Raw genomic sequence first — 13,191 nt, 5'->3', positions numbered from 1 at the left:
GCAGCGAGGTTCCGGGCCGAGGCTGCGCGGGCGGATTCCAGGGCGACGCCAGCCGCGGCGATGGGGGCGGTGGGCGGAGGGCTGGTGGACTGCCACTGCCACCTTGCCGCCCCGGACTTCGACCGCGTATGTGAGGGCGAGGCCGGGCCGTGGGAGCGGGGAGACCCCCGGTCCCCCATACTTGTCCGGGCTACCTTTGCTCTCCTTTCTTAGGACGGAGCCCCAGACTCACCCAGGCCGGTCTGTCGCTGCACCGACTTGCTCCTGACTCCCTATTTATTAACCGCAGTCGTACTGATCTTTCTTTCCGATCTGCATAGCCTAAGCCCGGTGTCTCCTCTTCCTTTTGCTGTTGCCGGTTACCGGAGTTCTTCCCCCTACCCGCGCTTGGCCCGGCTGGGAATCCACTTTTCCTGACCCCCTGCAAACAGAAAGAACAATACACACACCAGATCAGAGTTACAAAGTGTCTTACCCGCTCTATTGGAAACCAGAGGCTTCTAATGGAGAAGGAAGAGCGGAGTCTGTTCAAACAGAAGATGGGTGTAGGGCAGTGATGACCGCTGGCAGGTTGACCTGGCACATTGATGCTACCAAATGCTGGATGGAGCGTGATGGGCTAGAAAGAGGCATGAAAAAGACCGAAGAGGTTTGCAGAGACAGGTGTGGTCGGTCAGTAAGGAGTTTGGGTTTCATTAAAACAACAATGCGAATCTTGTCTTTTTTTTTTCTTTAAGAGAATGACAAGATCTGATATCCATTTACTAATAAAAGAATTTTGCTGATGTGTGGCAAACAGGAAAGCGAGGGTGGAAGCTAGAAAACCAATTTGGAAGCTTCTGCAGTATATAGACAAGAGGTGATGGTGGGTGCAGGGGAGTTTGAGAGAAGCAGATGGATTGAAGGTATATTTTAGAAGTAGGATCTATGTGCTGGGAATTGGATGTGGAGAAGGAGGGGAAGCGAGGACTTGATGCTGTAGGGAGGACCGTGGTGCTGTTTCCTGAGCTGAGGGAAGGCCGAAGGAAGAGGTTTGTTGGGGAGAACACAGAGTTGGCATTTGTTGGAGCCTAAGATCCATCCAAGTGGAGATGTCATATTGTCATCCTTTTTTTTTTCAAAAAAAGGTTTTGTTTTTTTTACATTTTTCTTTATAGTCATTCTTAAATGTGAATCTCGGGTAGTGGAAAGAATTATAGGCTGAAGGTAACCACCGGGGACTCATTAGCATAGTAATGAATGACTCTTAAACCCGTGGGTAAGATCGCTTCAGGGGAGTACAGAGAGAGGAGCACAGGGTCCTGAAGTCAGAGGAGAAAGAGCCAGTCAAGAAGACTGAAAAGTAGCAGCCAATAAAAGAGTGGTGTTTGCAGGTGAGCAGTGTTGCAGAAGCCAAGCGTGGAAAATATTTCAGGAAGGGAGGGGTGGATACCTGAGGAGCTCCTAAATCAGGGGTCCTCAAACTACGGCCCGCGGGCCACATGCAAATACAAATACTGTATTTGTTCCCGTTTTGTTTTTTTACTTCAAAATAAGATATGTGCAGTGTGCATAGGAATTTGTTCATAGTTTTTTTTTAAACTATAGTCCGGCCCTCCAACGGTCTGAGGGACAGTGAACTGGCCCCCTGTTTAAAAAGTTTGAGGACCCCTGCCCTAAATGCTGCTGAGGGGTAAGTAAGAGACAGGGAAGTGCCCTCCACAGTTGACAGTAACAGTTTCTGTCTCAGTGGAGTGGAAACAGATGCCAAATGTTACTAAGAGAAGGAAAGAGGAAATGAAAGGTGGGTCAGTCAGTGTAGGCTCTTCACATTCTACCACACAGTTCCTTGCCATCGTTGTCATTCTTTACGGTGCCTCAACTACTAGTACAGTGATATACACAGCCAAAGAGCAGCTACTTATTCATCTAAAATAATTGTGATAACTTGTGCTTATTTTAGGATCTGGATGATGTGTTGGAGAAAGCCAAGAAAGTAAGTCAATATCTATAATTGCCCTTTTTTGGTTTTTGTTTTAGATATGCTATGTTAATGCTTCAGTAAGAATAAGTTGCATTTATTAAGTGTTTACTGTGTGACAAGTACTGACCTAAGCCCTTTCTGTACATTATTTCATTTAATGTTTCACAACCACCTTCTGAGGAACCTTCTATTTTTTAGGCAGCTATTGCCCATTTTGTAGATGAGGAAACTAAGGCCTAGAGACTAACTTTTCCAAAAACATACCGCTAGTAAAATGATACAGACAAGATAGTCTGAATCGAAACATTGCCGGACTCCATTCATTGTCTTCACTAGCTGAGTTTAGACAGACCCCCAAAAGCTAGTAACCTTTGAAGTCCTAGCAAAGGTCAGAACTGTGCACCACCCAGTTAATCTAGGAACCACCCAGTTAATTTAGGTAATAATAGTTGAAGCATCATCCCCACCTTAGTTCACTTAATTCCTTAGATACTTATGTAGATCCTTATTGACTATTGTTGATCAGATACTCTGCCTATTCCTGGAAATCATCTACTGATGAGCTAATCAGATACTTTGTCTATTCCTGGAAATTGTCTGCTGATCTGGGTGTCATTGAAACCTCCTTACCCTAAGGGCTACTCCAGATCGATAAAAGATTGGAGCAGCCTGAGCATGGGTGGAAGTCCTTCGGGACTTGCCCGCCTGGTCCCCCAATATTGCAAAATTATCTCGTGTCATTTTTCTCTCATTGGTTGTGCGGCTCCTCTTTCAGATACGGAACCCTACTCCACGCAGAACGTGGAGGGAGTGTTACTCGACAAAACATGTTCCCCCAGCCATCATACTTACCAGCAATATGGAACAGATTATCCGTCTGTTGGTTCTAAAATTAACATTACCCTGGGGATTTTGGAGAAATGATAAAAGTTTTGGGAACCATTTTGATTTGTTTGAGAAAAATTATTAATTTTTGGAAGTGCTTATGAAATTCATTATCACTAGCATTTCATGGTCTTCCCCCAAAGTATTAGTTTAGAAGCAGCTGCCAGTATATTTTTATATTCAAGCACCTTTCACTATGACATTAATTAGGAGTGTAGGCTTTGGAGTTACACAGTCCTAATGATCTTGGGCAAATTATTTCACTCCATCCAGAATTCTGTCTCCTGATCTATACAATGGATTATAGCAATGCCACCTCATAAGGTTGTATAGATTAAACTGAGGTAATATTTTTTTTTCACTGAACACAGTGCCCGAAACATAATAAGTATTCAGTGATAGCCATTATGATTATACTGACGGAGTATGGATGAGCAAGAATAACTAAAAGCACAGAAAACTTTATAATTCTGTTTAATTATATTGGATGTATATTGCTCAAAACTCTAGCTAGTCTATTCTGTTCTTTTTTTTATTTCAGGCCAATGTTACGGCTCTTGTGGTGGTCGCTGAACATTCAGGAGAATTTGAAAAGATTATGCAGCTTTCAGAAAGGTGTGACTTCTCATTAAGAACTTAAAGAGTTGCTAATAAGGATGCAGTTATGATGTCATGTTCATGATATCAAAGATTATCCATTTTTAAAGAGAAAGAGAAGGAAAATATTAACATAGCCCTAAAAAAATATTTCCTACTTATTCTTTAGAGTAACATTGTCTGCTAGTCTAATATTCGGCTTCTCAATTCATTCTACACTGTTAGGTATAACAGGTTTGTCCTGCCATGCTTGGGTGTTCATCCAGTTCAAGGACTTTCACCAGAAGGACAAAGAAGTGTCACATTAAAGGTAACAGTAACAGATAAAACAAGAACCATGGAACATGATAATACCTTTGACTCAGTAGTCCTTCACTTTCTGATTTATAGTGTAAGACAATAATCTAAAAGGAGGCAATGCTACCTTCTTTCCCAGAGATGTTTGTTGCAGAATTACCTGTAATAGAGAAAAAGGGGGAATAGCTTAAGGGTTCAGAAATAAAGGAATAATTAGTTCGCTTATAGAGTAGTAAATATAATGCATTTATTAAAAATGAAGACTATAAGCCCTAACTGGTTTGGCTCAGTGGATAGAGCGTCAGTCTGTGGACTCAAGGGTCCCAGGTTCGATTCCGGTCAAGGGCATGTACCTTGGTTGCGGGCACATAGCCAGTAGGGGGTGTGCAGGAAGCAGCTGATCGATGTTTCTCTCTCATCGATGTTTCTAACTCTCTATCCCCTCCCTTCCTCTCTGTAAAAAAATCAATAAAATATATTTTTTTTAAAAAATGAAGACTATAAAATTTATGTAGTAACATGGAAAATGTTTGCAGTATAATATAGGGAGAAAAGCAGGATACAGACGGTTTATTCACAATGAGTGGCATCATGTAAAAATATATCCTATAAGGAAAAGACTGTAAAGAAAAACAGAAATGATAGTAGTTGTGACAATCTTGTAGAATTACATGTGATTTGTTTTTACTTTTTTTTATCACATTGTTATATTGATTTGGCAGAAAGGTGATAAAGTATCCAGAGAAAGAAAGATACAAATTCATAGATGTAGTACTGTGAGGGAACAGATGAGCTGAAGTACACAGTATCTTTGAACGTTGAACCATCCCTATAGGAGTGATCTTGATCTACTAAACTGCATGGCTTTCATACCCTCTCTAAAAAAGATCCTACCCATGAGATATCACTGACTCACCATAGCCTTGACTCCTGACTCAGCATTGGGGAGATGCACAGTTTCTTGAGTGCTTTATTACATATTGGGATCAACAGCCCCATTTTGAAAAAGTGAAGACTTTGTGTTATCTATGAATAAATTAAGAGATGAGGTCCATTCTTTCGTAATAACGAATCTGTATCCTTACATTTGAATACCCTAAGTAGCTCTACTTATTTTGCAACAAAATTACATTGAATTCAACTTCATGTAAAAATAAATACTTATTCTGTAACTCTCCTGAGTTGTTGATGTGATAAAATTTCCCCAGAGAGTTACAATTCCGGAAATGTTGGGGCTCATAGCAGGATGGCGTTTGTTTCATTTATGTAGAGCTTTATAGCTATAGGCATTCATTTCGTTAGTCAACCAAGTGTGTACTGAGCTCCTACTGCATTCCAAGCACTTTAGAGTAATATCCCTCTCATGAAAGTAGGTTCTAGATGGAGGCAGACAATCAGCAATTAGATACATGAACAGGAAAACTTTTGGTAGCACTAAGTGCTTTAAAGACAATAAAATAAGATTATGTGACAGGGATTGTGGATGCTAGTTTTTAGATTGTGTAGTCAAGGAAGGCCTGTCTGAGGCGGTGACATTTGAACTGCAACCTGAATTATCCTCAGAGGTACCTTGCAACTTACATATCTTAAAAGAAGCAAATTTTCTACATATTTGCCTTTCCCTTGTCTGAAGAGGGAAACCTCAGAGGGCAAATTCTCTAAGTGTAATAATAATAGTATGGAAACTAATGGTACACAGTTACTTCAATGATTACAGACAAGCACATATATGATACTTAGTGTTTCTATTGTTGAACCTGTAGAACAAAAATAGGCTAAACAGGATTATCAAGACAAAAGAAATCAGTGCAAAGAGTACAAAGAGTGTATGGGATTATCACTATGACAAACTCACAAACCAATGTTACCCTAAAAGGAGAACATAATATAATGCACTCCCCAAACCTCACTTACAAAGGTGGCTTTCTTCTCTCTTGCTCAGCTATTCCAGGAAATCATATCAGTCCTTCTATATGCTAGGAAATGCCTCCTAAACAGAAGAAAGTGTTTAAGTGTGAATCTTTATAAACGGTTTCATTCCTGTGACCTGAATAGGTATGGGATACTATCCAGATAGAAGTACTCACCGTTCTAGAATTACTATTCCTAGTTCCTCAACTGGTTAAAGGAATAGAATATATGTAAAGAACCAATACAGCATAGTGCCTGGCATTTAATAGGTATTTATAAAATATCAGTTTCCTTCTCCGTCTGTTTTAACAAATTACTTTGTTTTCTCCCAGGATTTGGATGTAGCTTTGCCCATTATCGAGAATTATAAGGATCGATTATTGGCAATTGGAGAGGTAAACACCCATTAACTGATCAAATGACTTCTGATTCAGACTTTCATGTGATATAGGAAAAGAATCTTTAATTCAATATTGGTGATTATAACTAACTTGGATAATTATGTTCACCCCATCCAGCTGAATAATAACTCATCAATACTTCCTCAATAAGCAAAAGAGCTTGGGGATGAAACAATAGAAAGCCTCATCATAGGCTTATGTTAATACTTTATTATCATTTCTATATACTATGCTCTTTTTTTGCTTAAATATGGGTCATCTCTCTAGTTAGTTAAAGTAGTATATACAAAGCATACTTTAAAGAGGCTAGAGTGTAGTCAACATTTTTATTAAATAATTTACGGTTGTAAAACATTTTTATCACTTGGTAATAAATTCCACTTCTAATTAAAGATAAAGATAAGAGATAAGAATAACAGTTAAATTCAGAATATAGATTATAACAATGAATGCCAAAATATATCAAGGAAAGCAGTCATTTGTAATCTTTCCTGTTCGCTGTGATGACCACATGTAGCTATTGAGCACTTGAAATGTGACTGGTCCAGATTGAGATGTGCTCTAAGTATAAAACACACAGAGGATTTCAAAGTCTTAGCACCCCAAAGAAAGAATGTAAAATAACTCAATAATTTTTATATTGCTCATGTGTTGAAATAATGCATTACTATATAATAATAATGATAATGTTTGGGGGTATACTGGATTAAATAAAGTATATTATTAAAATTAATTTCACCCATTTCTTGTTAGTGTTTTTAACGTGGCTAACTAGAAAATGTGAAGTTATATATGTGGCTTGCACATATGGCTCCCATTATCTTTCTCTTGGATTGTACTGCTCCATAATATGCCTTTTTGGGTTCATTAAACCATGAAAAATGTAATTCTATTTGACTTTTCTGTTATAGGTGGGACTGGATTTCTCCCCCAGATTTGCTGGCACTGATGCACAAAAGGAAGCGCAAAGACAAGTCCTAATCAGACAGGTCCAGTTAGCCAAAAGACTAAATTTGCCTTTGTAGGTTAATTAACCATCTTCCGATATTAAATGCTATAGAGCAAATTAAAATGATTCTTTTGAAATGGAGCTCTCTATTTCTTTTTCTCTTAATTACTTTAATAGAACAAAATAATGTCACATTAAGTACTTAAAAGGAATTTTTTTGTTGTTAAACAGAAATGTTCACTCACGTTCAGCTGGAAGACCCACCATCAGCCTCTTAAATGAGCAAGGTATTTACATCCTGAGACAGATGTGCCTAAAGTTTACGTTTGGTATTCCAGTCCATCTTCTCATAGAACAGGCCATGTTTTAATATGATTTCTTAAACGAAAGGAAATAGGGGAAGGGAGAAAGGGGAAGTCAACTAAAGTGGTTTTACAAGTCAGTCTACTTTTTACAAGGTTTTTTCAGTGTGATTGTGATATTTATAATCATTTGCCAGGGTAAAACAAATGAAAAATTGGATTAAGTAATTTATAATCCTAAAATTAAAATGTATCTTATAGCATTACTTTTCAAACTTTTTGAAGTGATACGAATATATACACATATCTACTTTTTTTGGTATTAAAAGTATGTGTATACACTGGTCAGTCTTGACCCACTAGATGGCTTTCATAACTCACTTGTGGTTATAACCCACTAATGGTCATACCTGCCATTCGAAAAACAGTATCAAATAGTGAAGTAAATGTACTTGCCTACATCTAGAAAGCATGGTATTTCCCAGTGATGAGTGCTGAACCCTTTGGGATCACTGAGAGCATGATTTTTACGCAGGTTGAGCAGCCATTCTTTAAGAACCAGAGGCGATTTTATGAAGCTAATGCTGATTAGTCAATTTGTGACTCATTTAGCTCCCCATTTCCTCTTCCACTAGCATTCTCACTGAGGACTATTTGACTGCTTAAAAACCTCCTATTAGGAACAATAATTTGACCGTTCACAAACTTCTGGAAAATGTTTAATGGTATAGGAAGATTAAATAATGGTTTAAAATTTTATATTTCAATTGTATTTAATAATTTTATTCTGAAAGTTAAGAATTGTTATTATATTTCTATTCTACTGTTTGAACACTATATATTTATCCCTCCTTTAGAAGTCATAGAACCTCATATTTATATCACAGTGACCAAATTTCTGATCTTTGCTGTTCAATTTGATTAATGGAAAAACCGCTCATTGAGGACATAAATTGGAATTCTGATCTATCTTTTATTTTTGAGAGGTGCTGACAAAGTGCTGCTCCATGCATTTGACGGTCGGCCATCCGTAGCCATGGAAGGAGTAAAAGCTGGGTACTTCTTCTCGATCCCTCCTTCTATCATAAGGAGTGGACAGGTAAATTCTTTCGTTAAACTTCCACCTATACTTTGTGAAATACACTTTAAAATAAAAGCGTCTATATTTTATATGTAATATAAAATATATATTTTATATATGATATATATTTTATATGTAATATATATTTTTATATAACACTTGTGATATTATTCTAGTTATGTTACAAAAATCAATCTTAGGTCCCTACCTTATGTCAATATCATATTATAATGATTACATTAGATTTATAAGTTTTGAAATCAGATATTATGAGAATTCCAATTATTTCTTTATTTTCAAGATCATTTTGGCTATTCTAAGTCCCTTGCCTTTCCATCTACATTAGAATCAGCTTGATTTCTTAAAAAAAAAAAAAACTGGCTGGGATTTTTATTTGAATTACATTAAATCTATAGATCAATTTGGGAATAATTGATATGAACACACCATACCTCTTTATTTAGATCTTTGATTTCTCTCATCAATGTTTTATAATTTTCAACATACAAATCCTGCACATATTTTGTTATATTTACCCCTAAGTATTTCATATTTTTCATTCTATTTTAAATGATACTGGTTTTAAAATTTTAGTTATCAATTATTCATTGCTAGTGTATAGAAATACAGTTGATTTTTATATATTAAACTTTTATCAAGTGATCTTACTGATATTCACTAGTGCTAGTAGTGTTTTGTAGATTTTTCAGGATTTTTTTGTAGATAATCATGTCATCTTTGAATAAAGATATTTACTTTTCCCCTTCCAATATTTGTGCCCTTTATTTCTTTTTCTTGCCTTATTTCACTGGATACAGCTAGTAGAATGTTGAATAGAAATAGTAAAAGCAGAAACCCTTGCCTTTTTCCTGATCATGGAAAAACATTCATTTCTTTACCATTAAGTATACTATGAGCTGCAGTTTTCTTATAGGGTTTAAGGAAGTTCCTTCTGTTTCTAGTCTGCTGAGTGTTTTTATCAAAAATGGATGTTGGATTCTGTCAAATACTTTTTTGACAATATATTATCCTTTTTATAGTTTCTTAGGTAGAACCTTAGATTATTTGAAACCTTCCTTGTTTTCTAATAAAGATATTTAATGCAATAGTTGAATTAGCACTAACCACATATAGTTACAATCCACAAATATTAATTTGATTGTTATAATGAGGCTCTGTTTCTTCTAGTATAAGTATTGATATGGTCATAGGTTTATTTGTGATCTTTGCTGTATTTTCACTTTCTTTCAGTTCATAATGTTTTCTAATTTACCTTGAGACTTCCTCTTTGACCATAGTGACTATTTAAAAATGTATTGTTAATTTCCAAATACTTAGGAATTTTCCTGATATCTTTCCATTTCTGATACCTACTTTAATTTGACTATGTTCAGGAGACATTCATTGTATGATTTCACCTCTTTTAAATTGGTTGAGGTTTGTTTAATGGCCCAGAATATGATCTATCTTGGTGAAGAGAACATACACACTTCAAAAGAATGTGCATTCTGCTATTATAAGATGGAGTGTTCTACACATGTCACTTTAATTTTTCCTACTTTTAGCTTTTGTGGAAAACCTCTTATTTAGTAGTAACCTTTAGCTGTGGCATGTTTCTTTTTCAAAACTAAAATACATTTAAAGATAATATTTGTACATTATAGAAAATTGAATCAATTCAGAAAAGAACAAATTTTAAATTAATCCAGATTCTACAATTCAGAAACAATCATTGTTAACATTAATTCAGATAAAATAAGAAGATAATCTTACTCTTTTTGTTTTGAGTTAGCTTCATGGGTATCTAATTGTATCAATACATATGGACCTATCTCATCTTTAAAATGATAGTATGATATTTCATAATGTGGATGTACCATAATTTATTTAAGCATTACTTTAAGTAAAGGTTAGACTGTTTCTAATTTTTCACTGTTATAAACAGTGCCTGGCTGAATACCTTTGTACATCTTACATATGCACACTTGTGCAGTTTTCCCTCTAAATGGAATCACTGAGGAAAGGGTGTACATTTTAAAATTTTGGTTAAACTGTTACATTTTCTTTAAAAAGTTTATGCTAGTTTAACTTTTTTCTACCAGCAGTGCATGAGCATACCTATTTCTGTGCCTCTGAAATTTTAATCTTCAAACAATTCATTCTAATAATATTCCACTCTGCATCATGTGTCTCCCCCTGCCATTTTTTACTTTAACAGTGCAGTGGCAGCAAAAGAATTACGTTCTTGGTATAAAACTCATTGGGTTAATTGCAATCCTTATAATCCAGACAGAAAATTAAAAAGAAGAAAACAAAACCATCTACCACCTAATCTAAAACGTGCATATGAACTTTGGATTTATAAACAGAAAGCCCGAGTGGCTTTAAGTGAACAGTAGAAAGAAGCACCGAGTGTGGTGGAGAAGCAACAGAAGTCTCTTCCTGAGCTCTCTCAGTGGGATGGTGATGTCCGGTGTCTGACTTCCTTGCTGGGTGTGCTTTTGGTTACTACTCTCTGGGTCCCTGGAGTCTCTGGATAATTTTTGGCAATGAATGTTGCTATTTAAACCTGTTAGTAATAGAATGAGAACGTAGTGAACATGTATCAATTGAATATTGAAGCATGAATTTTAAGCTCTTGCAGAGTAGAATGCATTGGCATGTGGGTTTAATGTTCTTTTTTAAAAAAAACTCTTTATTACTCCTTTTTTAAACTTACTAGCTTTTTCTTTTCTCTAAGAAGCAGAAACTTGTGAAACAGTTGCCTTTAACCTCCATTTGCTTGGAAACAGATTCACCTGCACTAGGACCAGAAAAACAGGTAAGTCATTTTCTGTTTTCCACATGATTGAGATCAAGCATGTAAAACTCGCAGCCTCGTTATGCCTCGGGCCCACCAGCCGCAAATTTGATATGCTTGATTTAGATTGTGTCTTTCATTTGAGCTATTTTTGATTTGTCTGTGTTTCTCATCACAGTGTAAGTACAATGGAATCCTATTTTAACACTAGGTTGAGAGGTTATATCAACTTAATTTCAGGTCTTTTCTAAATATAATTGTTATGCCCCACAGAATAATATTTGATATGGACCATGTCCTCGTCTATGTGGTAATGAAAGCCAGACCAGTATAGCAAAAAGTTCAATGTCAAGAGTCAGAAAGACCTAGATTCAAATCCTGTCTCTGCTACGCACTAGCTGTTTGACTTTGAGCAAGTTACTAATGTCTCTGAAATGTTCTTCACTTATAAAATGTAAGCAAAATAGTAAATACTTTGAAGTACTATAGTGAGAATTAAATGGAGTAATATATCTAGCAGTATCTGGTATATAGTAAGATGCTCAATAAATGTTTATTTTTCTCCTTTTAATTAGATTGTTATAATGAGGCTCTATTTCTTCTAGTACAAGTATAATAAGTGTATAATATTCCAGTGTGTGAATCTACCACAGTATATTTAACTTGATATTGTGATTTGGGTTGTTTTCAACACAATTATACCTGATGAATGTTATCAGATTATTTTTCTTAAACTTAATCAATATTTTATTCCTCTCAATATTATCATCCTAAGTAGATAACTTAATAACAATAATACATTTCACCAAATCTAAATGTACAATCTAAATGATTGTAGATGCGCCACTGCTTTGAGACGATTAGAATGAAAAAGAAAAACACTTCCAGTTATACAATGACATGTCATTGAATCCAAATAAAATATGTATCAATTTCAGAGATGTTAAAATAGGAGGGAAATACATCTTAGACTCAGTGAAGTACCAGTACGTATCTGTTTAGCCTTCCACATATGTACTGGTACTTCTTGAATGTGAACGGTGACATTTCTTGAATCAAACTGTAATGTATGTAGCCTGTGAGGTGAAGGGGCCAAGCAGCAGAGCAGTGACCTTTACAATCACTCAGTTAAGCAATAAACCAAAGGACAGCTAACCCATCAGTCATGCAGGTTGCCAAGTGTCCACTGTTTGCAGACTGCTAGATGCTGGGACCTCAGTTGTTAATACCCCACGGCTCTTTTCAAGAGCAACATAGACTTACAGTCAGTGTGTAGCTATAGCTTCTAAGCTGAAGTTCAAGACTTTCTCCCCTTATTGCCTCCCACCATCCCCCACCCCCATTAAAAAAAGAACTCATCGGCTGTGTTTACCAACTCATTTTCTTCTATTTTATCTACAGTCTTCAAGGATTGCTTCTTTTGACAATCATGTTTGATTTAGTGTCTGCTTTGTTCTCTTTCAGGTACGGAATGAACCCCAAAACATTACCATCTCAGCAGAATATATTGCCCAGGTGAAAGGAATCTCAGTGGAAGAAGTGATGGAAGTGACAACACAGAATGCATTGAAATTGTTCCCCAAGCTCCAGCACCTGCTCCAGAAATAACTTCAAAGCCAAATGAACTGAAGGGGGCATTTGAGAAAAAGAAATGTTCTGGCCCTAGCTGGTTTGGCTCAGTGGCTAGGCAGTGATGACAAACCTATGATACGCGTGTCAGAGGTGACACGCAAACTCATTTTTTTGGTTGATTTTTCTTTGTTAAATGGCATTTAAATATATAAAATAAATATCAAAAATATAAGTCTTTGTTTTACTATGGTTGCAAATATCAAAAAATTTCTATATGTGACACGGCACCAGAGTTAAGTTAGGGTTTTTCAAAATGCTGACACGCCGAGCTCAAAAGGTTCGCCGTCACTGGGCTAGAGCATCAGCCTGCGTACTGAAGGGTCCCGGATTCATATCTGATCAAGGGCTTATGCATGGGTTGCAGGCTTGATTC

The 13,191-nt window shown here is 36.3% G+C and overlaps 1 protein-coding gene across 7 annotated transcripts; it reads left to right on the top strand.

The window, feature by feature from the left end:
- The first annotated feature begins 5 nt into the window (after window positions 1-5).
- On the top strand, window positions 6-12,815 carry TATDN3 (TatD DNase domain containing 3). Of its 7 annotated transcripts, none has more exons than XM_006089892.3 (10): window positions 6-126; window positions 1,943-1,975; window positions 3,390-3,463; window positions 3,671-3,755; window positions 5,986-6,048; window positions 6,966-7,075; window positions 7,235-7,290; window positions 8,292-8,404; window positions 11,130-11,207; window positions 12,651-12,815. In XM_006089892.3, exons 1-10 carry the CDS (start codon window positions 61-63, stop codon window positions 12,792-12,794), a joined length of 822 nt encoding a protein of 273 aa, XP_006089954.1. In that variant the 5' UTR covers window positions 6-60; the 3' UTR covers window positions 12,795-12,815. The 7 variants fall into 7 exon arrangements, with proteins under 7 accessions (XP_006089954.1, XP_006089952.1, XP_006089953.1 ...); XM_006089890.3 differs by having other exon boundaries at window positions 11,127-11,207; XM_006089891.3 differs by having other exon boundaries at window positions 11,109-11,207.
- The last annotated feature ends 376 nt before the right edge of the window (window positions 12,816-13,191 follow it).

The sequence above is a fragment of the Myotis lucifugus genome, unplaced genomic scaffold, assembly GCF_000147115.1.
Source record: "Myotis lucifugus unplaced genomic scaffold, Myoluc2.0 scaffold_65, whole genome shotgun sequence".
Classification (NCBI taxonomy): domain Eukaryota; kingdom Metazoa; phylum Chordata; class Mammalia; order Chiroptera; family Vespertilionidae; genus Myotis; species Myotis lucifugus.
This window is presented reverse-complemented; position numbering and strand designations above follow the sequence as displayed.

Coding starts and splice junctions, on each gene's coding strand:
- TATDN3 (XM_006089891.3), top strand. CDS start 61: ATGGGGGCGGTGGGCGGAGGGCTGGTGGACTGCCACTGCCACCTTGCC. Junction 3,756..5,985: donor AAAGAAGTGTCACATTAAAG/GTAACAGTAACA, acceptor GTTTTCTCCCAG/GATTTGGATGTAGCTTTGCC. Junction 8,405..11,108: donor CTATCATAAGGAGTGGACAG/GTAAATTCTTTC, acceptor TAAACTTACTAG/CTTTTTCTTTTCTCTAAGAA.